This window comes from Gossypium arboreum, chromosome 13 (assembly GCF_025698485.1).
Source record: "Gossypium arboreum isolate Shixiya-1 chromosome 13, ASM2569848v2, whole genome shotgun sequence".
In the NCBI taxonomy this organism is placed as follows: Eukaryota; Viridiplantae; Streptophyta; class Magnoliopsida; order Malvales; family Malvaceae; genus Gossypium; species Gossypium arboreum.
The window spans coordinates 128487835-128512951 of NC_069082.1; the positions used below are offsets into that span (position 1 = coordinate 128487835).

General features: G+C 29.5%; 5 protein-coding genes across 6 annotated transcripts; 1 reads left to right on the top strand and 4 right to left on the bottom strand.

The window, feature by feature from the left end:
- Positions 1–1199: 1199 nt before the first annotated feature.
- LOC108450698 (fasciclin-like arabinogalactan protein 12) lies at positions 1200–2324 on the bottom strand. Its single transcript, XM_017748431.2, has one exon. It carries the CDS (start codon positions 2225–2227, stop codon positions 1430–1432), a length of 798 nt encoding a protein of 265 aa, XP_017603920.1. The 5' UTR covers positions 2228–2324; the 3' UTR covers positions 1200–1429.
- A 6597-nt stretch (positions 2325–8921) lies between these two features.
- On the top strand, positions 8922–13957 carry LOC108489971 (non-specific lipid transfer protein GPI-anchored 4-like). The gene is made up of 4 exons (XM_017794746.2): positions 8922–9441; positions 11392–11763; positions 11937–11999; positions 13599–13957. The coding sequence occupies exons 1-4, from the start codon at positions 9054–9056 to the stop codon at positions 13715–13717; spliced, it is 942 nt and encodes a 313-aa protein (XP_017650235.1). The 5' UTR covers positions 8922–9053; the 3' UTR covers positions 13718–13957.
- A 322-nt stretch (positions 13958–14279) lies between these two features.
- On the bottom strand, positions 14280–15457 carry LOC108451217 (uncharacterized). The gene has a single exon (XM_017748935.2). It carries the CDS (start codon positions 15401–15403, stop codon positions 14441–14443), a length of 963 nt encoding a protein of 320 aa, XP_017604424.1. The 5' UTR covers positions 15404–15457; the 3' UTR covers positions 14280–14440.
- A 936-nt stretch (positions 15458–16393) lies between these two features.
- Positions 16394–19891, bottom strand: LOC108453106 (BTB/POZ and MATH domain-containing protein 4). 2 transcript variants are annotated; one of them, XM_017751033.2, is made up of 4 exons: positions 19373–19891; positions 18318–18663; positions 17915–18198; positions 16394–16790 (listed from the first exon to the last, which is right to left on the bottom strand). In XM_017751033.2, the coding sequence occupies exons 1-4, from the start codon at positions 19792–19794 to the stop codon at positions 16574–16576; spliced, it is 1269 nt and encodes a 422-aa protein (XP_017606522.1). In that variant the 5' UTR covers positions 19795–19891; the 3' UTR covers positions 16394–16573. The 2 variants fall into 2 exon arrangements, with proteins under 2 accessions (XP_017606522.1, XP_017606521.1); XM_017751032.2 differs by having other exon boundaries at positions 16394–16758; positions 17919–18198; positions 19373–19889.
- Positions 19892–22088: 2197 nt separating this feature from the next.
- On the bottom strand, positions 22089–24277 carry LOC108453107 (calmodulin). The gene is made up of 2 exons (XM_017751034.2): positions 23994–24277; positions 22089–22740 (listed from the first exon to the last, which is right to left on the bottom strand). The coding sequence occupies exons 1-2, from the start codon at positions 24067–24069 to the stop codon at positions 22367–22369; spliced, it is 450 nt and encodes a 149-aa protein (XP_017606523.1). The 5' UTR covers positions 24070–24277; the 3' UTR covers positions 22089–22366.
- Positions 24278–25117: the final 840 nt, after the last annotated feature.

A 25117-nucleotide genomic window follows, 5' to 3' on the forward strand; every position in this document is an offset into this window, starting at 1 on the left:
ATGATTGAATTTGAGACATTTAAATAGTTGAAAAACACAAGCTACCAATATATGAAAACAAGCAATTATCAAACTCTCTTGCTTTTGGAAGGCAATTTGAGTCCTGCTTTGGTTATACCATTTTATCATGCCAACCACCTTTTAGCTTTTCTTTTTTAATAATTTATTTATATTTTTTATATAATGCCTAAAATTACCTATAATTGCTCCTTAACTCATGAATAGGAGGACAATGCGCTCCAGCGCATTTGAACCCACGTCCTCTTATATTGACAACAATACCCATCCTAATTAAGCTAAAACTCGATCGATAACTTTCAACTTTTTTTTTTACTTTTACCCAACAATCTAATTAGATTTATTTATAAATTAAATCTGATTAGAACGGATTATAATTTTTATTAATCCATTTATAATTAAGATTTTATTTATTTAATACTTATATATTATTCAATTTATTTATTTATTATTATTTTATAATTTGAAAAAACTTAAATTTATAATACAAAATAAAATTAATGTAAATTAATGAAAATGCACAATCAATTAACAATAATGGCTAATATAATTAACTGTTTTTCTATAAAAATATAATTAAAATATTGCTATGTAAATAACATATATATAAAATTAGGTATTCATAATTTTATTATATATACTTATTCAAATCATTTTTTATTATCGAGATTATATTAATTAGCTTGTTTCGTTATTAAAATTATTAATTTAATTATTAAATAGCATTAAATCTTTAAATTTATTATTTTAAATTATGTTATATAAGATTGACGTATCATTTGATAGTTTTAGTAATGGAAGGATTTAATTGATATAGTCTCGACAATTTAATGATGTAATTGATAAAATTAAAAGGTATATAGAGATAAAAAAATTAAAGCACCTCTGTTATAATACTTACTATTACCGACCCGTAACCCGAATGGGTTTAAGTCGGATTCTACACGGTTTGCATGTTAAACTCGCATACTAAGTTTGCAGATCGAGCTTGCGTATTGAGTTCGCAGGAAGAGTGTTTTATACTCCCCTGCAAAGTTACATGTAAAGCCGTACATAAGACCATGCATATAAATACGTGTTAAATCTAAAATATAACACGTGTTAACATACATGAAATCTATTTTGGAATATCACACAATAAAGAGTAATGATGTTATATAAATATATGATTCTAAAGAGGAAACAACAAAACACTCAACAACCTCAAAATTCAATAATCATAACAATTAACTCTTGTGACAGTACTATTTATAAGATAAAAATATGGTAAAAACAGAAATTTAAAGGATAATAATATTTTTTTTAAAAACACAAAATATAAAAAAAAAAACAAAAACAAAAAAACATGCACTCAATCTCACCATATTTTTCCCCTCAAAATCCCATATTTAAAATTTTTATTTTACTATAATCACAAAGAAATTAATGCAATAAGTACTATGGCAGTAACCCCAAATAAACCAACATTGTTTCCCATAGTGAACCTCACAGCTTTAGAATTATCAGTAGAATCATCAGCAGGACTATCAGCCACATCATCATCTTTCTTCTTCTTCGATTTCGCCGGAGCAGGCGCTGGTGCCGGAGGTCTAGGATCGAATATCTGTAAAGGCTGAAGAACTCTATCTATTTGATAAACAGCAAGTTGACCGTCGGTATAAACTGTACCTGAAACACTAGTATTAGTCAACCCCGACGTAATGTTCACGGTGTCTCCAGTCGAGGTAACGTTGAGAGGGAACTTCCCGTCGCCGCTATCACCGGCTTGGGTTCTTAAAGGGTTACTAATGGTTTGAAACTGAGCTGAAGAGAGATAAGTTGGGATTATATGGAATTGGATTAACTCTACTTTTTGTTCGTCGGAAAGTGAGTTCAAGGTGCCAGATTTTAAGCTCGAAAAAGCACTGTCGGTCGGTGCGAAAATAGTGATCCCATTGTTGGTGTTGTTGAGTTGGCCGAGTAACTGGTTCGCGACTTGCGTGGCTTTCATTAACCGGATAAAAGTCGAGAATTGGCCGGCTTTTTCGAGGATTTTTGTGACGTTGGTTGGACCGGGTGGTGCCGGGGATGATGCCGGTGCTAGTACTGGTGCTGCCTTTGGAGCTACCACCGGAGCTGCTGCTGGAGCTTGGGCTAAGGTTAATAATGTTGAACAACAAGTATGGAGGAGAAAGAAAAGCATAAGGTGATCAAATTGCTTCATTATCATATATAATTATATATATCACTCTATATATTGAATATATGCCTTAAAAACACTATGTTTGGATGTGTTTATTTTATAGGAAGAGAAATGGGGGAAATTAGGGTTTTTATTATGGGAGATTGAGGGATCAAAATTAGGTAAAATGTTCAATTTTAGTTAGCTAATTTTATTTTTTTAATGGAAATATGATTTGATAACATTGTTTCAGCAAACTCTATTGCTTGGAAAAGCAGGAAAAACAACATAAATAGATTTTATTTTTTGGTTTCGAAAATGTTTCTATTAAAACGTGCCCAATAATTAATTATTCGTGTTCTGTAAGTTTATTAAAGAAGTAAGCGATAATCACAAATTTTAAATACATATATAAAATATGATGATATATAAAATTTGTGTATGAACATATCAGTTTTTATATAATATGAATGTGTCAAAATTTTTATATAAATATGATATATTAAATACAATTATGACCTAAAAAATACTATTAAATCGGAGAATTATTAGAATTATTAAAATAAAAAAGTGGTGAATGATTGCTTTAATTTTACTTTGTATTTGATATATTGGACAAAAAAATATACTTTTGATTGTTACTTTCTACCTTAAGAAAGGAAAAGAATGTTTCCACAGAAAAAATTGATGGAAAATGGCTGCTGGCTTGTATGTTAATGGGATATTCAATTGGCCCTCTCTTCTAATTTAAAGGGTAAAACTACGGGCTGACAAGGTCCGGTTCCTAAAATAGAATTTTTTATTTAAATACTTTAAAATTTTTAAAATTTTAAATTAATAAATATAAAATTATATTTTAATTTCTTAAAAATATAATAATTTAATTTAATCTTTTAAAATTTATAAAGATATAAACTATTCGTAAAAATTAGTAATTTAATTTGACCCTTTACAAAAAAGTTTGATTTCGCTCCACTTATATTAAACTTTAATGAAAATAATAATGAAGTTGAGATGTTTTTTTGTGATTTTTAAAATTAATTAATTTGCATATTAAATAAATATGTATGAACCTTAGTGTTTTTTTTAAATATTAATCTCATCATAATTTTTTATCATATATGCTATTTTTTATACAATGCTTAAAACTATCCATAGCCCTTCTCAGACCCTTAAATAGGGGGATAATACACTTTAGCGCACTTGAATCCACAACCTCTTGCATAGATAACAATATCGATGCCAATCAAGACAAGACTTAATTGACTGAACCTCAGGATTTTTAAGACCTCGTTTTTGTTATTAAGGTTAGGCTTTGTGGGTAAAACACTTATTTTTGTATTAATATGAAAATACTGTATGACATTTCATTAGATCCATACAAGGGCAGGTGGGCCGGCGATGGGCCTGATCTTCCTAAAATAGAAAATTCTCTTTTAGTCTATTTATAATTTATAAAATTTTAAATTAATAATGATAAAATTATGGGTTTTTTATTAAATTAGTATAAAAAAAATTAAAAAATTCCAAAATAAGACACCGAAAAAACTAATTACGGAAATGGTATAGTCAGGGTGGTCACGCCACTCTGACAGGCGGCACCATCTTGACATGACCATCAACAGTGCACAGCAACAGTAAAAAAAAAACACTGAAAACAAAAAAAAAGCTGAAAACGAAAAAAAAATAATAAAAAAGGGTCATGTGGGTGCCAGAGGCGGCACCAGTGTTGTCTCTGGCAGAGGCGGCACCAGTTGTGTGGGTCCCACAAGCGGCACCTAAGCACTATAAAATATATTTTAAAAAATAAGATACGAAAAAAATACGAAGAATGTGTCAAAATCAAGGTTATTTATTAAATTAATATAAAAAAAACATTTACATAATACATTTGAAATATTTTTTGCTAAAATAATATAAAAAATAAAATACTGAAAATAATATATTTTAAAATAATATCTGAATAAAGTGCTAAAATCAGGATTATTTATTGAAAAATATAAAAATACTTAAATAATACATTTGAAACATTATGTACTAAAATAATATGAAGAAATAAAATATGAAAATAATATATTTTAAAAAATAAGATCTGAAAAAAATCGAAGAATGTGTCAAAATCAGGTTATTTATTAAATTAATATAAAAACACTTACATAATACATTTGAAACATTTTTGCTAAAATAATATAAAGAAATAAAATACGAAAATAATATATTTTAAAAAATAAGATCTGAAAAAATACGAAGAAAGTGTCAAAATCAGGGTTATTTATTGAAAAATATAAATAATACTTAAATAATACATTTAAAACATTATGTACTAAAATAATATGAAGAAATAAAATACGAAAATAATATATTTTAAAAAATAAGATAAGAAAGAAATACGAAGAAAGTGTCAAAATCAAGGTTATTTATTAAATTAATATAAAAAAACACTTACATAATACATTTGAAATATTTTTTGCTAAAATAATATAAAAAAATAAAATACGAAAATAATATATTTTAAAAAATAATATACGAAAAAAATACGAATAAAGTGCTTGGGTGCCGCCTGTGGGACCGAAACAACTGGTGCCGCCTCTGCCAGAGGCAACACTGGTGCCGCCTCTGGCACCCACATGACCCTTTTTTATTATTTTTTTTCGTTTTCAGTTTTTTTTTTTTTCAGTGTTCTTTTTTTTTACTGTTGCTGTGTACTGTTGATGGTCATGTCAGGGTGGTGCCGCCTGTCAGAGTGGCGTGACCACCTTGACTATACCATTTTCGTAATTAATTTTTTCGGTGTCTTATTTTAGAATTTTTTAATTTTTTTATACTAATTTAGTAAAAAACCCTAAAATTATACTTTGACCCCTCAAATGATAAAAAATTTGATTTAATCTTTTAAAAACTATAAAGATATAGACAATTAAAATTATGAAATTATATTTTTATTATTGTAAAATATACAACTTAATTTCGCTTGATCAATTTTTTTTTTAACTTCGCCCTTGAAACAATATATAATAGAATACGATAAGGATGTTGTTAATAGGTTGAAGACAATTCAGAGGTTCACATAAGTATTTAAGGAGAACCCTTGTAAGTCATGTATTTCTCTTTTATTAATGTGTTTGTCATTTTTGTTAGGTTGGCTATACAACCTAATGTAACAGAGTGATTGGGCTCGTTAATGACGAATAAATACGGTCTTATCAAGATGGTTGATCTTGATGCGGCCGTGACCATAACGAGCTTTAGTGCTCGTGCCTATCTTTTGGCGATGAACTCAATTGAACCGAATATATGTGATAAAGATAATCAAACCCAAACATAAAACAAGCCATAATATAACTCAATAAACCTGCCCAACATTGGATTGGCCTCATTCAGCAATTGACCCAAGATAGGGAAATTCCAAACATACATTTTTTAAGCTTAGAAATAATAAGGTAAGAATCACATTAAAAAATACTTGAATGATAGTCAATTGAGTCATAACTCGATTGATATAAGTATTGTTGTCAATGCAAGATGATGGTGAGTTCGAGTGCGTTGAAGTGCATTATCTTCTTATTTATGTATTGAGGAGAGGCTACAGGTAATTCTAGATATAACATTATAAATTCATTATTATGCTTTACTATCAAAATTTGTAGCACACAAATAATTTAATTTTTATATGTATTTAAACAATAATTTTTATATTTTTATTGAACATAATTTGGTTCTCTACTTTTACAATGATATTAGGTAGTCAAAATAATTAACATATTTAGCTATTTTGGTTGAAATTTTAAATCTATTTTTTTTAAAATAATATTATTCAATCAAAAATTTATTTTGGTCTAATGAACATGAGAGTGTTAATAAAAAAACACATCAACCACAAGAGTTAAGTGAGATAATAAGAGTTTCTTCAACCTTAACTAGTTGTCAAGGGTTCTATCATTGCATTGGGTATGGAGTAATTTTAAATTTTTTGGTCAGTGTCTACCCTATTGATGGGCTTACAGAACGCTCTAGTGGATATCTTGGGAAATTAAAAAGAAAAATTCACATCAACTACTAAAAATATTAAGGGTCCTAATTATTTAGACTAACTGAAAACACGACTCTTTTTTTTAATCATTATAAGATAATGATAAATTTGTAATTTCGATCTCTCTGTTATGCTCACATTTGAGATTCAATCTTCATTAATTTGAAGTAATTTGATCATCTGATTTTATAATGACATTAGTTAGTTCAAATAATTAACATCCTTAGCTATAGCGATTAAAATGATTACATTAATTTCTCTCAAAAACATCTCGTAACACTATATATATTTCTACATGAAGTTGGAACAGGTATTTTTAAGAAAAATTAACTTCAATATTTTGACAAAAATAATTAAGATTATCAACTATTTCAACTGTAAATGAATCAAATTATATAAAATTAAACAACATATACTAAATTTTAAATTTAAACATAGCATAGAGATATAACCATAAGTTGATGTAAACAACCTATGCCTAATATAAATTCTATGTTTAATTTTTAAATTAAATTATAAAAAATATCATGAATATCAAAAATTATTTCTTATATGAAAATCTTTCAGCACTGATAATAAAATATTATTAATTCAAATATGATAAAAATATAAATATAGTACTAAAACAAAAGAAAAACTAAAACCATAGGATTGTTAAGAAGAAGAAAAAAAAAGAAGAAAACCTTAGCCACTCAATTTTCTGAAATTAAAATTTGACTTTGTTGATGGTGGATTAGCCTCTAAGCTAGTTACTAGTCACAGCATCTTTAATAATATTTTTTCTTCAAATTTTAGTTTTAGTCTACTTTATTTTTAAAAAATTTTGGTGGTTTTTAACCCGTATGTTGGCTTGGTAATTAGGATCTTTATCACCCTAGATATAGGAGCGAAGTCAGAATTTTTTTTTAAGGGGCTAAAATTAAATTGAAAATTTTAACAGTCTATATCTTTATGATTTTTAAAAGATTAAATTAAATTTTATCATTTTTAAGAGTGACCAAAGTGTAATTTAGCCTTTATTAATTGAAAAGTTTAAAATTTCTAAAGGGTCTAATTGTCAAATTTTCATTGTAAGGGGGACTAGATTCGCCTCTGCCCAAATGTAACTTGGGTTCAAATCACGCTAGTTGCATTACTGTTAGGATTTTTATTTTAATTCATTTTATTTTCTTCAAATTTTGTTCGTTATGTTTTCTTTGAATATTTATGTGTAATGGATGATGGTTTGTGGACTAACCAGTTAAATGTTTATGGGGTTGTGATTTATAGGGGTTTTGGAAAAATGGTGGATTGTTTTTTGAGTGCTCAAATTAGGGATTATTGTTGTTTGATCCTACTCTATATGAGCACATAATACAAATCTCTACTTTATTCAAATTATGTTTGGGTTATTTTCATATTTATTTATACTTAAATCTCTCGTTGTGTATACATGGGTCTTTTTAGAGTTATCCATTTTAAGAATTGCGCTAAAAGTAATCATGAGCCGAATTGAAGCTTGGAAATATTTTTTTCTTATCTAGATCCAATGTTGCCAGCCACGAGTGAAGTTAAAAAATTATGCTGGGGGCTGATTGAGTCTTAACTCGATTAGAATTGAAATTATTGTCAGTGCAGGAGGATGAGGATTTGAGTGTGTTGAAGCGCGTTATCCTTCTATTTAAGAGTTGGAGAGGAACTATGGATAGTTCTAGTTATTATATAAAACATAACAGATATGACAATATTAATGTTAAAAAAAATTATATTAGGGGACTAGAAATAAATTATAAATTTTGAGAGCCAAAATGTAGTTTTATTTTTATGTTATCACGTGTTTTTATAAAATCTTAACAGTAACAAGAAAATTTCTCTAGAAAATTATTAATATTGATTGAGCCTAAATTTAATTAATATTATTACAATTATACCAAGTAAAAAGACATAAATTTAAATACGATTAAACACGAATTAAGTGAAGCAAGCTGTTAGGCCATTGAGTAAGACGTTATGTTTATAAGCCTTTTGGAAATTTGCAACCCCCGAATACCTAAGTTTGGTTAAGTTTAGCAATTAGGGTTTAATTAAAAGGAAAGCACATTAATACCATGCAACATAAGCAATGGAGAAGAGATGGTTGAGGACACTTGTCTCTAGTGCCACCACCCTTAATTCAAATCCAAGCAAATTGTTTACTTTGACTATCCATCATGGTTCGCATCAGAACAAAATCGAGTATGTTTTATTTGTATGTTTGTTTTACAGTTTTTGTTCAGGGTTCGTAGCTGTTCTTCTTAACAATGTCATATTCAAGTTTTAAATTCGAGTCATCTTCTTAGGAGTGCAACGTATCTTACTATTACATCCAATTTCACTTGTTGGTCAATCATGTTAATTTTAACAGTACAAATAAATAAAATTATTAACATAAACGATTAATTCGCTCTTTAATTTAATGTACAATTACTAATTTATCCCTTTTTTAGAATAAAATAAAATATAATCATGCTCCTAACCTCTATAATACTTTTACCCAAATTGTATATTGAAAAAAAAATAATGTATAGATTTAATATTTATTCCTTTAAAAATAATATTATGAGAATTCTACCTTCGATTTTGAGATTAATATAATTAAATTTTAAATTTAATCAAATTTAATATAACTACCAAATAGCGGTAACATTTCAAACAAACAAAATTTAAAAAATTAGTTGGTGGTTACAATAAATTGGAATTTAATTTCGGCTTGACATTAATTCGAGCTTTCAAATTTGCAACTATCTTCAATATAACTACCAACATCTTCACCTCTCAGTTTTCAAAAATCTTTTACTATTCTCTTAGCTTTCACCGACAAAAAAAATGGCAGCGAAGCAAACGACGATCCTCGTTGCCGCCATCCTCGTAACTGCTTTTTACGGCGGCGCGGTGACATCGGCGCAGGCACCGGCAGCTGGTCCAGCGATGGCCATGTCGCCGTCCGCCATGGCACCGACGCCGGACTGTATGACGAACTTGTTCAACTTATCGGATTGTTTGACGTACGTGGAGGCTGGAAGCAACTTGACGAAGCCGGACAAGCCTTGCTGTCCGGAATTGGCTGGGCTAGTGGAAAGTAGCCCTCAATGCTTGTGTTATTTGCTGGATAAGAACGCGACGGCGAACTATGGGTTCAACATTGACATGGATAGAGCTCTTAAGCTTCCTGATGTTTGCCATGTTAAAACCCCTCCTGTTAGTCTTTGTTCAGGTAATTCTACGTTTCCCTCTTCTTTTTTTACTATCTTTCATGAATTTTTGATGGAGTATAACTGATCTTGTTGTTTGGATTGAGAATTGGCGGGTAAAAAATTGAATAATTTTGAGTAAGAAGACTTATAACAACCGAAAATTAAAACAGGAAAACTGATTGAATTGATTTATAGATTTTTTTAATTGTTTATTTAGTTATTGGATGATTGAATTGCTTGAACTAGAAGAGGTGCGTGGAATTTTTGAAACATTGAATATAACGAGGAGAATTAAATATTGAACTCAAATTTGTTATAATTGTTAGCGTTAATTGTAAGATATTTTCAAACTATACTTTCGATTTTAAATTTGGTTCGAAAGTTTAAAAATATTGTAATTAAATTTTAAATTTTTTAAAGAATATTCTTTATATTAAGATGGTCTTTTGTCGATTCAAATTTAATATGAATAACTTTAGATATTATGTTTTGAAAAACATAGATATTGACAACTTAAGAGGATTATATTTTATTTTAATACATTAAATCTAAACTATTATGCATTAAGCATACACATGTTTATAATTTAATTTACGTGATTTAAATATGCTCAACATTTTATCCAACCTAATATATAACTTTTAAATTGACCACTAGGTTAATAGAATGGCTTGATTGATATAATATTAAAACATTGAAAACTTAATTAAAACATCTTGAAGTTTTTGGACCAATTTAACATTTGGACCATAGTTTGAAAACATTTGTTAGAATTAACCCAACATTTTCAAAGATAATTACAATATGAATCATATTTGTTCTTTTTAATACATTGTCTAGAATTATCTATAGTCGTACCAAACTTATAAATAGAAGGATAATGTGTTTCAGCGCATTTGAACCTACGTCTTCCTGCATTGATAAAAATGTTCATTTCAATTGAGCTAAAATTCCATCGACGAGTAGAATTTTTTTTTTGGTAACACAAGTGATTTTATAGTATTTTTAAAAAATATATTTTTAGTGGTGAATATAGTAATATATAATCAAATTTAAAAATATACTTTGAAATGAAGTTTTGACTGGTGAATTTATTATTTCCAGTCTATTTTATATAGTCTATAATAGTATAAATAAAATATTTATAAATCATATAAATTTTGGTTAATAAATATATCCATGATATTTTTATTTTATTTTTTAATGTTAATTTTTTGGGGTGATATTTTTAATGTTAATTTTATACATTATATTTAAAGAATAGTTTGGGTTGGGGGATATGGTTGGGTTTCATTTAATATGTTTGATGAAGGCATTTAAGGTCTCTCGGTTAGCTCTCAACCAACTTTACCGCTCTGTCATTTTTCCAATAAATGAATCACGTGCACACTGCCTATTTCATTTAAATAAGATTTTATTACCAAAACATTAATGTTATTTTTTAAAAATCTTATAAATTGTTAATTTTACTAGAGAAATTATTTTATGTAATTTTCTCATCATATTATTCATGATTTTTAATTATTTAATTATATTTTAATAAAATTTTTATGTTATTAACACATAATTTTAGTAATTTTTTTATCTTGAACCATAAATTTTAAACCTCAAATTTCAAATTTTAAATCTTAAACCCTAAACTTTGAATTTCAAGTTATTTGAAATTCAAAGTTCGAGATCGAATCTATGGTTCAAAATTCAGGATTAAGGTTCAAAATTTTGGATTCTGAATAAAAAATTTATTATCACGTATTATATTTAGTGTAAATATTATTATCATTAAAATTTTAATTAATATTAACAATTTGTAGTCCAATTCTCGTCTCAAAATTTTAAAATAGAACTTAATCAAACTTTAAAACCAAGTTTTATTCATTAAATAAAACTTGAACTTTAAATTTAAAGTATTTAGTTGCACATGTATGCTTAAGGTGAACTACCAACATTTATTTCCATGAACTCATAAACAGCTATTGTCGGGGCTCCAATCGGAGTTCCAACTCAAAGCACTGAAGGATCTATGTCACCAGCATCCGAGCCAACAGGTTCCGTAGCATACGGACCGTCTCCATCCGCCATGGCACCAACACCGGACTGCATGACAAACTTGTTTAACTTGTCGGATTGTTTGCCGTACGTGACGGCCGGAAGCAACCAAACGAAGCCGGACAAACCTTGTTGCCCGGAGTTGGCCGGGCTCGTGGAAAGCAGCCCTCAGTGTTTATGTTTATTGTTTGATAAGAACGCGACCTCGAGTTATGGGGTCGACATTGACATGGATAGAGCTCTTAAGCTACCTAATGTTTGCCATGTTAAAACCCCTCCCGTTAGTCTCTGCTCCAGTAAGTATATTACTTTCTTTTAAGAATTTAATTAAGTCTTAAAAGTATCGATAAAATATCAATCGAGACATTTATTTAACTTAATCATTATCTCCAACATTAAATGTAAGTTAAATATATTGAAAATACGTAATCACAAAATTGATTTTTTATCTGGAATTGAATTCCTACAGCTATCTATGGTGCCGCTCCAGTTGGGGTTCCAACTTCAGGCACTGAAGTATCTTTATCACCAGGTACTTCGTTTTCTTTCTTTTAATTCTAACTTACTTTACAAATATTATTGTTTAAATAATCTTATTATCAACTATTTTAGTGCGTATTTCAAAAAAAAAGTTATACTTTTTCGTTGAAAGATGGTAAATCTTGAATTTCTACCGAAAGTTGGTGTGTATATATATGGAGTATAATTAGATATTGGCCAAAAAAAAAAAAAAACCTCCATAATTTGGTTTATGAATTTTTTTAAATTCCATTAAAACAATTATCATGGATAAATTTTCCATTGGGTCACTTAACTTTTAAGGCATTTTCCTTGTAATTTGGTCATTCAACTTTTAAGTCATTTTCATTTTAATCACTCAATTGTTAAATCTTTAACTGCGGTATTGTAGATGCCATATCATGTTTGCATATTCATTTTGGTCATCAAAAATATCTTTTGAAGTATTGATTAGGGTAAAAAACTCAAATTTAAAGTGAATAAGTGATAGACATTAAAATAATACACAAAAATTATCAAAAAAATCTTTTTAAGTATTGATTAGGGTAAATAAAAATATTTGCAATTAATTAAATTAATTAATTTTATCTTCTATTCCAAACAAAATTCATATTTTTTTATCATTTCTTTACCCAAATAAAGAGCAAGCAATTAATTTAATTAATTGCAAGTATTTTTCTCTTAACCTTTAGCATAGCATAGGAGACTTGAGATTATATAAAATATATATATATATAAGTTTTATAGACAAAGTTATTTGAGTTGATTTTGTTAAACATAAAATAAAATTTTAAAAATTTAACATGATATTAAATTAATTAATTTTAATGTTATAGTAACAAATTAGTTAACATGTTATAGTACCAAAATGAAAGTGCAAACATGATGTGACGTGTATAATTAAATACCGTTAGAGATTTAACACTTGAATGACTAAAATGAAAATATCCTAAAAGTGAGATGACTAATTTGAAAAGATTTCATACCCAAAATGAAATTACCATAAAAGTTGAGTAAATAACTGTGGTTTACCCTCTATATATAATATTGAGAGTTTGTGGAATTTTTAGACTCTACAATTTAGAAAATGGCATCTTTACCATGTAGTGAAAAAAAATATTAAATGAGACGTGGCTGTATTTGAACCCAGAGTTAAAAATTTCTAGTAGTAATTAATCGAATATTAACCCCAACTATAGGCAGGGGTGAATTTAAAGGAGGCAGGAAACTTACTTGACCATTTAAAAATCTGTTTAGTTCACTTTAAAATAATAAAATTATAAACTAATATATGATAAAATACTTTACCTCTCAAAATGAAAATTTTTTTTATAAACGATAAAAATATAAATTATTAAATGATGAAATAATATTTTTATCTCTCAAAAATTAATAATTAAATTTCCATTCCTAAAAGAATTTCTAAATTCACCCTTTGGGTTTAATTATTTAAAATTTTATTTATATTCCTTTTTGTCGAGGTTGACAATTTGAATATTCATCATTCATGTGATATTTACATATTTTATTATATTTTAAAATTTTTATAGTTATATAAACTTGATACATGAATAATTGGTATTTTTACTAAGAATTTCCCCTCATCGTGAAGGATTAGCTCCAAGCCCTTCAAATGGAAACAGCAGTGGTGCTTCAAACATGGCAATATTTGGTCTAGCTTCCTTCATTGCCTTGCCAATTGCCTTTCTTCCCATGCTTTTTGGGATTTAAAGCTCTTATTTTCCCATTATTAAAACTTATTTTCCTCCATTAATATTCATTTACTATATTTATATTTATATATGTTTTGCATTTTTTTTCTTTTTCTTTTTTTTTTAGTGAGGGGAGACAATGTCTAGATACACCAATAACTTGTAAGAGTTTATTATGAGATTTATTTCATTGAGATTCTATCATTGTTAATTTGAATTCTAGGGTTTGGCATTTGGCAATAACTTTGATTAATTTAAATGCTAAGTGATTAATTATTTTAATCCCAAGAAGCATTGCCAATGATTTTTTTTAATCACAAAATGGTTTTAATTTTAATGCAATTTCTTTTGTTGATTATTAAAATATATTAATAGCTTAAGAAGTTTGAAAAATAAATAAATATAAAAATAAGGGTTTGGTTATTTCCAGTGTAGGAAAGATTTTTACTTACTAAATTTAATTTTATATATGCCGATTGAGTCTTAATTCAATTGGTATGATAATTGTTATTAATATAGGAGGACGTGAGTTTTAGTATGTTGAATTGTATTATTTTAAATATTTCATTTCATCCTTTCCATAATTTCAAACTAATGCCATGCATGCAAATCCATGGTTTAATCTCAGTAACTTCAGTTCTTTTCGTCAAATACGAAATTTAATAACTTGAAAAAGACTAATTTATCAATTTTGGTAAACACAATAAAAACATTACAAAAATAATGTGTACATATGAAATATTTACAAAGCCAAAGACGTATCAATTTCAGTATGATCAACGTTAAGTTTAGGATCCAAAGCCATTTTTTCAAGTCGAAGAAGACTGCTGGTTGCTAAAATAGCTTTAGCATCAATATCACGCAACGATCTCTCATATAAACTCTTGGTCGCCATTGAAGCAGCTTCATACAGTTTTTTACTTTTATGTGCACCCAGTAAACAATGTCCTAATATCCTTAAACTTGGTTGTAATAATTCCCATGGCAATAGTATTGTCTTTTGTTTTGATGATGAAGATGAAGATGGTTTGTTTTGAATCCCTGTAGCCCAAATATCACAAAACTCACAAAACTCGAGCTTTGAACTCACTGGCATTTGAGATATTTTACTGTAATATAACTCTAAGGCTACACCGACGATTCTTGCTCTTCTTGATGATCTCATGGTGCCATGGGGTTCTAATGTTGGTGAGATGACAGCTAGGTTTAATTCAGTTGCTTGGCTTTTTGCTGATGATTTAGCTTCATGGTAAATACTGGGTTGGGTTAAATCAGGGACGTTGACGCTTATCGGTTGACCGTCGCGTGCGGTGGTTTCGTGGGCGTAAAGAGCTAATAAAATGGCTTCGAAACCGGCGAGGGATTTACGTAAAGCGATACGGGAGAGGTAAATGCCGGCTATTATGGGGACAAAACGGAGGACGACGAGCTTTAGTTCAGGGTCAGGGGAATGGAAAGTGTCGTAAAGCCAACGACAGAGGTTGTTGTCGCCGGAACCGGAGTCTGGGTCACGGAGGAGGGTGGAGATTTGGGAAGAAACGGTAGGGTCGTGAAGGAGGGAAGAGGAAGAAGAGACGGAGGAAGGGACGGTGGAGAGGATGGAAGAAAGGGCTTGGATACATGAATGAGCTTTGGAAGAGAATGATGATGCCGATGAGGATGAGGTGGCGGTGGCGGAAGGGGAGCCGGGGTTGGAGGATGACATTGGTGAATGAAGAATGAAGGGAAATAATTAAGCTTTTTAATGGAGTACACTTTTTTTCTTATATTTTTAAATGTTTTTTTTTAAATTTAGTTTAAAGTTTAAATTAGGGAGATAATTAAGGAGGAAAAATAGGATTACCTTTTACTAAGCTAAATAATATCCACTCTTCTCTTCTTCTTCTTCTTCATTTTTTTTCTAAATTTAGTTAAAAAATTAATGGAACTTTAAAATTAAATATCAAAATTAATTTTATTCTGATTATAAAAAAAGGTAAATGTCAGTTAATGTAATTAAATTATTAGTAAATTTACATTTTGATTATTTAATTTTGAAAATTTATACAACCGTCATTGAATAATTTAAAATTTTTCATTTAACTCATTAAGTTGTTAAAATTATTTTTGTATTCAATTAACAAATTTCCTTCTCTTTCTCTTTTGCAATTTAGAATTTTTATTTCATGAAATAATTTTGAAAGTCATAAATTTATGAATCAAAATTCAAACAACTGTCTTATTCAACGTTGGACATGGATAGCGTGATCAACTTAGATTTAAAATATATTCTTTTACTTGTCGATTAGTATTGATTCACCATATCAATTGTCGAATTATTGCTTGAAACTCATTAACTAAATTTTAAAAAATAAAACTTAACTGCCTGGTGGCTTATTTAAAAACTTTCTAATAACATAAATGAAAATTTTCAAATGGTTTTTTAAAACTTAAAAAAAAATTGGTAAACTTATTAATAATTTACGAGAAGCATGGAACATCGACCATGAGATAAAGGGCTAAAGATAAGCTTTAGTTTAAATTTTCAAGATGAAAATATTGAGAAAAGGGATAGACATCCCAATTTCGTTCAATTGAAAGTATGCAGCAAAAATGAAGATTCATGGCTTCTAATCAGAAGGATAATTATTGTAATTATTTGTTGATTTACTTAAATGATCAATTTAATTTAAAGGCCATACAAAAGGGGAAGGCATTATGCAGTAGAATTCACTGTTGTTGAATCTCCATTTCCAAAATGACAAAATTGTTAGCAATGGCACTTACCAGAGATTTACAAAAACTCACCCAAATCTACAAAATTCCATTCTCTCTCTCTCAGCTACATGATCGAATTCGAATTCATTTACAATTTGAACAATCAATCATCTTCCAATCATGTTCTTTGCCTGACTCTCCTGCCATTTGTATCGGTGCCGTCTGAGAGTTGTGCCCATACACTTCGTGATTTTCCGCCACTGCTATAATCTTCCTCGCAACCTGCGATGGTTTTGAGGAGCTCTGACTGAAGTAAAGGGCAGTTGTCTTTTAAGTATTCAAAGCCATCCGATCGCATGACAGCTGCTATAAGAACACATGTTAGAGACCGGGATCTGAAAGTACCATATGGCCCTTCAAGTTTCATAGTTTCGTTCTTGGTTTTAGAAATTTCTTGGAAAGACAGCTAAGTTCGTCAAATCAAGATCGAAGAACAATAAGCTTGCACATGAAAACTCCAGCCTCAGGACATGAACAAGCTCCCTATGATACCTACAACTCAATCCACAACTTTACTAAAGCATATGTTCTAACATGCCCTAACTGACCTATGAAGAAGACATAGCACTAAAATATCGAGAGTACATAGCCTGACATGTTCAGTTGCTCAACATGCAATATAAATCCACCTAATAACTTTTACTCAAAAGGTAATTTATATATATATATATAACAAAACTTCTAACTGGTTAGTTTGGTGCTCCGGATCCTTTAAATATATAATGTTTATCTATGGGTATAGTTGGGCTCATCTATTCATGTATAACAAATAGAGCAGCTGAGCTATGAATCATTTTCCACCAAACATGTATTAATGCCAGCTATAAAAGGGTAAAAGTACCATGGAGGCCATTGTACTAAGAGTTGAATTGCATTTTGCCCCCTCTACTAAAAAATAGACAAATTAGTGCTTATACATTAAATAAAAAAGCAAACTAATTCTTCTGCTGAAAATTTTATCCATTTCTTCTACTAAAAACTGGTCCTTGCACATCAAAATAAGGTAGGGGTGGCACACCACATATAATTGTCTAGTTAATTCTGTCAAACATGCTAGTTTATAAAAGTAGAAATAAATGTTTTTTTTTTATAGAAATGGTCAATTTGCTCTTTGATTTAATGTATAAAAATTAATTTACCCATTTTTTGAGGAAAAGAGGCAAAATACAATCTGACCCTTAGTACAAGGGCCTCCATAGTACTTTTACCGCTATAACAGTCAATTATAAGTCAAACTCTTAGAGCCAACAAGCCTTAATCATGACATGGATTTATTGTCGCAACAAGAGAGATGTTTTCTTCTAACATAATGTCCTGAAGTAGGATTTCATCTTGCAGAGAAATAACAAGATCAAACAAGTAGCGGTTCTATGTTTCAATAACTATTAGTTTTCACCACATTTTTTAAATCTAATTGATGATGATATAAGCAAAATGCATAAAGTTGAAGAAGGTTAACGGACCTGCAAGGTTTTCAGCAGCAAATCTGAGACAAACAGCTTTTAATTCCGTAGCATGATATTCATCAGCCAAAGCTAGAATTTTGGCAACAGAATTTACAGATATATTCTTGCAGAGACGAGATTCACACATTAATTTCAGTCTCTCTAGACAATACCTATCTGCTGCTGCTAACAATTTAGCTATTAGTGTTTCGGATACTGATGACAAGGAAGCAGAACTAGACTCAACACTCTCCGCATCTTCCGAAAGAGTGTCTCTGTAAATAAAGTGCAACAAGGCCTAATTGACACAGCAACAACAAAAAAAATGATAATGACTAAAATATACAATCGCAAGAACAAGAACCAGATTATGCCCTTAGAGGAATGCCAGAAAGAAAGATGTAAAAGGTTTCTCACCTTAAAAACCCTAGGTTCTAGATCGGTGATAACCATCTCTTTCTTTTGCTCGTCCACCCCATCAAAAATTTCAGATCGGAAAACAGGGGATCGAGCAGCCAATACCAACTTATGAGAACGAAACTTTTCTCCAGCCACGTCAAATGTAATATCTGAACCTTCCATATTTTCTAGCAGCATACCAAAATGAGCTCCTATATCAGACACTGGCACTTGAATTGAGTGTAGTCGGGAACAATCTATCGCCGACACAACAACTCCAACCGTACAATTTATTATCAAGCAGTCATCCTTGAGGTAATCTGATGTTTCAAGTAATGCTCGTCTGAAAAAGCGCTTGTATCCCCTAGATTAATGAAAACATGGGAGAAAGAACAATAATTTAAGTCCAGTAAATGAACATGGACAACAGGTAGACCATCCACGGATTCTGTTCAATCAGATAAAGTCTATAGAGTAGGCCTTATCAGATCGACAATATAATCAAATAAGTAAAGACTCGAAACCGCATACAACCAGATGAAAAAAAGTACATAAAAATAGCATTGGACAAAACACAAACTCTTCCACAGCAAAACACTTTATACCCGCCATGGAAATAGCATTGTCACCTTGCTTAGAAATTATGTTTCAAATTGAAACCGAAAGCTAATAAACAATAGATTTCGATCATAAGTTCTAGCCGAAACCTCATAAAGCACAATTTACCAAATCATACGTGCACATACAGAGTAGAACTTAAAAATGTTAATCCATATATAGTTCCCACTTCCAACATCAAAATTCTCCTACTTTGTCCAATGGCAAGGAATATCGCAAACATTTTTTCAAGAGTACGAAAACTGACCGCTGCATTGTTGTTTCCGCTACTTGTTCTTCTTTCACAAACTAAAATTAAAACTGTATCTGGTTTTTTATACAGAATAGTTCATTCATTTTCAATCAATTGAAATTAATCCAGTTTCTACGAATCGCTTTTCCGCAGAGCATGTATTCATTCGATTTGTAAACATTCGTTAAAGAAACTTAAAAGAGCAAAAAGATTAAAACCCTACCACATACTGCCGCGATATTTGAGGGTATAAGGTCCACTCTCAAGGGACCGATCGAAATGGCTATGAACCTTATGTTTGCCTTTGCCGCTCTGATCCATAAGCGTAAGCTCGAACAAGGCCCTAACATCGGTGCCTTCGCTAGCCAATGCAATGAAAACGGAGACGTAAGTGGAACTATCTTCGGGGTTTTTACCGTCGGGGTAAAAGTAAATAGCCCACCGGTAGCCACCTACAGTGAAATTATCGCTGACAATGTGCTTCCCAATGCCCATCCCTTTGGCTAAGCTGTAACCTTGGATCACGAAACGGTGGAAACCATTCACCGTCTCCGTCACCGACTGGGAGCTGGTCGGAGAAAGCAGTGGGCTATGCTCAACCTTCAGTGTCGCCGCCGTCACCGGCGATGTTGCTCCGTTCGTCATGGGTTTTGGATTTGATAGATTCGACGAATTGAGGAAGTATTTGCAGTAGAAGTTAAGAATTTTAGGTTTTTTGTTTTTATTTCTTGTATTTATAAAGAATTATATTTTTTAAAAGGTTAATTTCTATTTTATATTGTAATTATATAATTATATAATTTATAATTTTAAAAAATAAGAATAATAATTATATATAAATTTATCTAAATGCTCGATATTTTCATGTACTCTTCAAAATATGAATTATTCCAAATTTCACTTACAAATAAAGTTACGAAGTATGCAATATGTTAGTATGATCTAATATTGTTATTTTATGTTATATCGAGATTATGTTGTTTACTGAGAAAATCTTTTCTTTAAAAAACAGTATATGTTCGCTCATTCATATTTTAGTGATATGAATGTCTCGAATTAAAAAAATCGCGAATTATCTTTAGTGCTTGTATTTGACTCGATTTTCTCAAATAGTATTGTACTTGCCGATATAGTGTAAAAATATCTTTTGTATTTGCATAACTAGCATCTACCACGTAATATTTAAATTCATGATGCAAACAACCTATAACTTTAATTATAAAAACTTAATTTTAAAAATATTTATATTAAGTTATAATTTTTTTATAATATGTAAATTATATAAAATAATATATAGTTTATAATATATAATGTTTATAAAAAATTATAAAGGTTATAACAATTTTAATAACATCTCTTATAAATAATATAATTTTTATTATAAATTTAAAAAATTTGTTTTTACTAATAAGTTGCGATAAATAATTGTAATAAATAAATAAATTATTGTTTTTATAATATATAACATGGAATGTAAATAAGTTATGCCAATTTTTTTACAATGACTTTTATAAGTAAATATATTATAATATTGACATTTTTATAACACATTATTTTTATGATATACTTTTTCATTTTAACTTTAGAAATTTTTAAATTTTATAATATAATTTTAGAATTTTTTACTATAATCATTTAAAAGTGTTCATGTAATATAATTTTTATATCTTAAGCTTATATAAAAATAAATTTTAAAGTTAAATCATATATGAAAATTTGAAAAGTTATAAGTAATTGGATTTGAATATAATTTTATTAACGTAATTACTACCATAATGAAAATAAAAATAGAATTTGAAGAAATGAAATTCAAATATCTATGCATTCTTTTATATATCATTTGTTTCCTTTCGGCCAATTGGGTTGAGTGGAGTTAAGATGAAACATGAGCTTAACATTGAGCTAGAATCTTCAAGTCTATTCAAATAAGTATTTTTAAAATTGGATTGGTGGTTAAAACGGTCTGTCCACCAATTCGTCGGTTTGACGATCCAATTAGTTTGATTAGTTTAACTGTTTCGTCAAATTCAATTAAATAAATCATTCAAAAATATAAAAATTAAAAAAAATTGATTCAACCACTCAATTCAATCAGCCCACTAAATTATTAAAAAAATATAAAAATAAAAAAATATTAAAAAATTTGATTCAACCACTCAAATCAATTGGCCCACTTAATATCCGGATCAACCGGTTCAAATTAACACTACAATAAATTCCCAATCCAATTCAAAAAACGATGGTTAAAATTGATGGTACATTTCATCCGTTATCCATAATTTCCATTAAATACTGTTAATTTATATGCATGTGTTCAAGCCCTTGAGCCAGAAAAGCTTACAGTAACTCATGAACATATCTGGGGATTTGTTTAAAGTTTTGCTTTAGGGGCAAACTAATGAAATATTTTTATTTTGGTCCATTTTTTACTGGAAATGTTGATGGTACATTTCACCTGTTATCCATAATTTCCATTAAATACTGTTAATTTATATGCATGTGTTTTTTTATATTACACATAATTGTATTCATTTGTAACTTTTATACTATTAATATTTTAATAATCCCATGCCAAAACAGTAAATTAAAAAGAATTGCTCAACAATTGATATGAGAAATACATTAACAAAGACATCATTCTCATTACACACGTGATACATATAAATTATATTGAAAACAAAAATTACAAAATTTGATTGAGTTTAAATATATAAGAAAAGATTGATTTACATGTAAAATTATTTGAACAATCCAAAATCATATTTCATCTTTTGATCATCATAAATTATGCACATTGAATTTTGAATAAATTTAAGATGTGTAACTATTTATTTCATGTAACAATCCATATGATGTGGAATATTAGAATATTAACCTTACAAATATGTAATTTTACAATCAAGTGGGATAGATTGGAATCATAAAGAAGAAACATTCAATTCTCTTCCAAATTGTTCTAATTTAATTTTTAATGGCACCAAGAATAGAAATAAAAGCACCAAATGTATAATTATAGGGACAGTAATGAACAAAAAAATACAGGGCAAACAAGTAAGAAATAGTATGTAAACATGAAACCCACAATCAAAAACTAGTACAATAAAAACATTTATGTCCTACCAAGGAAATATAAATTTTAGCAAACTGATCTGCCCTGTTTTTTTTTTTTTTGGGTTTTCACCGGTTTTGGCTCGATTATGGTTAGAGAGAGAGGTTCTTACTTGGCCATCATGACCTTGACGAACTCATCGTAGTTGATCTGCCCATCACCATCAACATCAGCTTCACGGATCATCTCATCAACTTCCTCATCTGTAAGCTTTTCACCAAGATTTGTCATGACATGACGGAGCTCGGCAGCGGATATGAAACCATTCTGGTCCTTGTCGAACACCCTGAATGCTTCTTTAAGTTCCTCTTCTGAGTCAGTATCTTTCATCTTTCTTGCCATCAGGTTAAGGAATTCCGGGAAATCAATGGTCCCATTTCCATCGGCGTCAACTTCGTTAATCATATCTTGAAGTTCTGCCTCAGTTGGGTTCTGCCCAAGTGATCGCATCACGGTTCCCAGCTCCTTGGTAGTAATGCACCCTGCAGCAAGGATAAGAATAAATGCAACAAACGAATACTGTGATATTGGTAAACAACCAACACTACTAACTACATTTGGCCAGGACGGGATTAGTAGAAGGTCATATCCACATACCCATGTACACATATGAGTCAAAATATGAGCACCGGACATGGATACTTCAAGAAAAAACGAAAAATTTGAGCAACATAGCAGTAAGATTTCACGTTAAAAGATAATTCAGAAAGACTTAAACAGCCAAACAAGAAATGAAGAGGATGGTAAACCGGTTTTCTATGTGCCAAAGGAAAGCATCGATGAATTTAATCTAATTTATCAAATTACCAGAATCTAACCACTGATAAGTTTCACGGCATGAACATCCAAGTTCGATAAATCACAGATTAGATAATAAATACCATACAAGTAATTACACAAAAAAACTATACATGTTTTCCCATCATAGATGAATTCCATTTCCTTAACGTAGAGCGAGACATCATATTTCATCGATTAGGATAACATGTCACGAAAATAATCAATAGAATCATTCACAACATGTCTTGAATTTTCATGAGTATTAACCTATAGAATAATCCCGGATTCGGCTGTATTAAGCTTCAAGCACACTAAATAGAAACATAGAAGTTGATATTCAAAATGGAACAATGATCCAGTGGCTTTTACCATCAATATGCATGTCCATTAAAGTACTAAAAGAGATCATACATTTCAGTATATATTGATGATGCAAGTTCAATTAAAGGGAATCAAATCCAACAGTAATGAAAGCTTCGCTGAGAAGATTAAGATTTTACAGAAAGTATATGTCGAAAATCAAATAAAACGAGCAAATCGAAATCTCAAACATAAATGATAATCTAAACTGATTCATGTTTGCATCCAAAAAACGTCAAATAAATGAAATCAATGAGACGACCGCGAAAGGTTAACAATAATTGAAAATGAAAGAGAGCAAATAAAACTTAAAAGCAATATCAAATAAAGGAAACGAAATCACAAAACAAGAAGAACAGGCTCGTAAATTCATAATTAGGAAAGCTAGGTCCGTCACATCATTCGAATCGCAAACGAAAAGGACCGCATAATTAAACAACAAAAAAATTATGCATCCAAAAAAAAAGAAGCTTAGATCTATGAATCGGAGCTGAATCGAATGAAGAAATTCGATAAAAAAATGATTTAAAAAAAGGAAGAAAAAAACATGAAGAAGTTAAGCAAAAAAAATTAAATAAAGAGAAAGATATAGGACCATCGCCATCCTTGTCGAAGAGGCTAAAAGCCTCCTTGAACTCAGAGATCTGTTCGTCGGTAAGCTGATCGGCCATTTTCTTTTCTTTGTACTATTTTCTCGGAAAGATGATGGTATTTGGGGAGAGAGAAAAATCGAGGAGGAAAATGAAGACAACGTGCGAGGTGGGAAATGTGGAAAATATAGAAAGGAGGGGAAATGCAAGCCTTTATATAAAGGGCCCAAAATTAGGCCCAACACAAATTAAGGCATCAAATTGTCTCTCATCCGCTCGCATTTGCTCACTTTAGTTTTTGTAATACAACCACTTATTATAAATTAGATTATGTATAAATTATAGGGAAAATTTTGAATTTAGTCCTTTTACTTTAATCTAATTAATTTTAATTTTTCCACTTTTCGAATTTTGAAATTTTAGTCCTAGTTTAAATAGTAGTAATTATTTTCATTTGGTTGAATTTAATTACTAATCATTTACTATGTTTATAGTTGTTGATTTGGCCTATGTACTCTAATTGGTTCATTTAAAGTCCCTATACTTTTCAAATTTTGAAATTTTGAAATTTTGAACTTGACGCAAATGATAGTGTGTACATGAAAATATCAAAAGTTTGGTTATTTAAAATTCCTATACTTTTCAAATCTTCAGTTGATATTAATTTCGAATTCGATATCTGAATAACCCCAAGGAATATCATTGGTATGTACAATCAAATATCAATGGCTTGGTTCTTTAAAAATATCGTCAACCATTTATTTCTTATCTCGAATTTTATTTTTTATCGATATCAAGCGATTCACTTAAAAAACGATTCAATCTTTCTATCTAAGTCGATATACCAACCGAATTTTAATCTAATAAATACATGAACTGAAAAATACTTTCTAATGCGAAGTTAATGCCACATAGATTGTCACATTTTCTATTTTAACCATTTAATGACTCGATAATATTTTCATTAACTTTTAATTGTTTTGATAAAAGTTATCGTAAATTTTCTCTTGTTGTTACTTGAACTTTAAGTTGCTCTTTCGTAAAACATATAATATAAGATGATAAAATGGGGTTGAGCATGAAATTTTAAGGAATTGAAAATTGTTCCGATTAAGGTGTTTGGATGCTT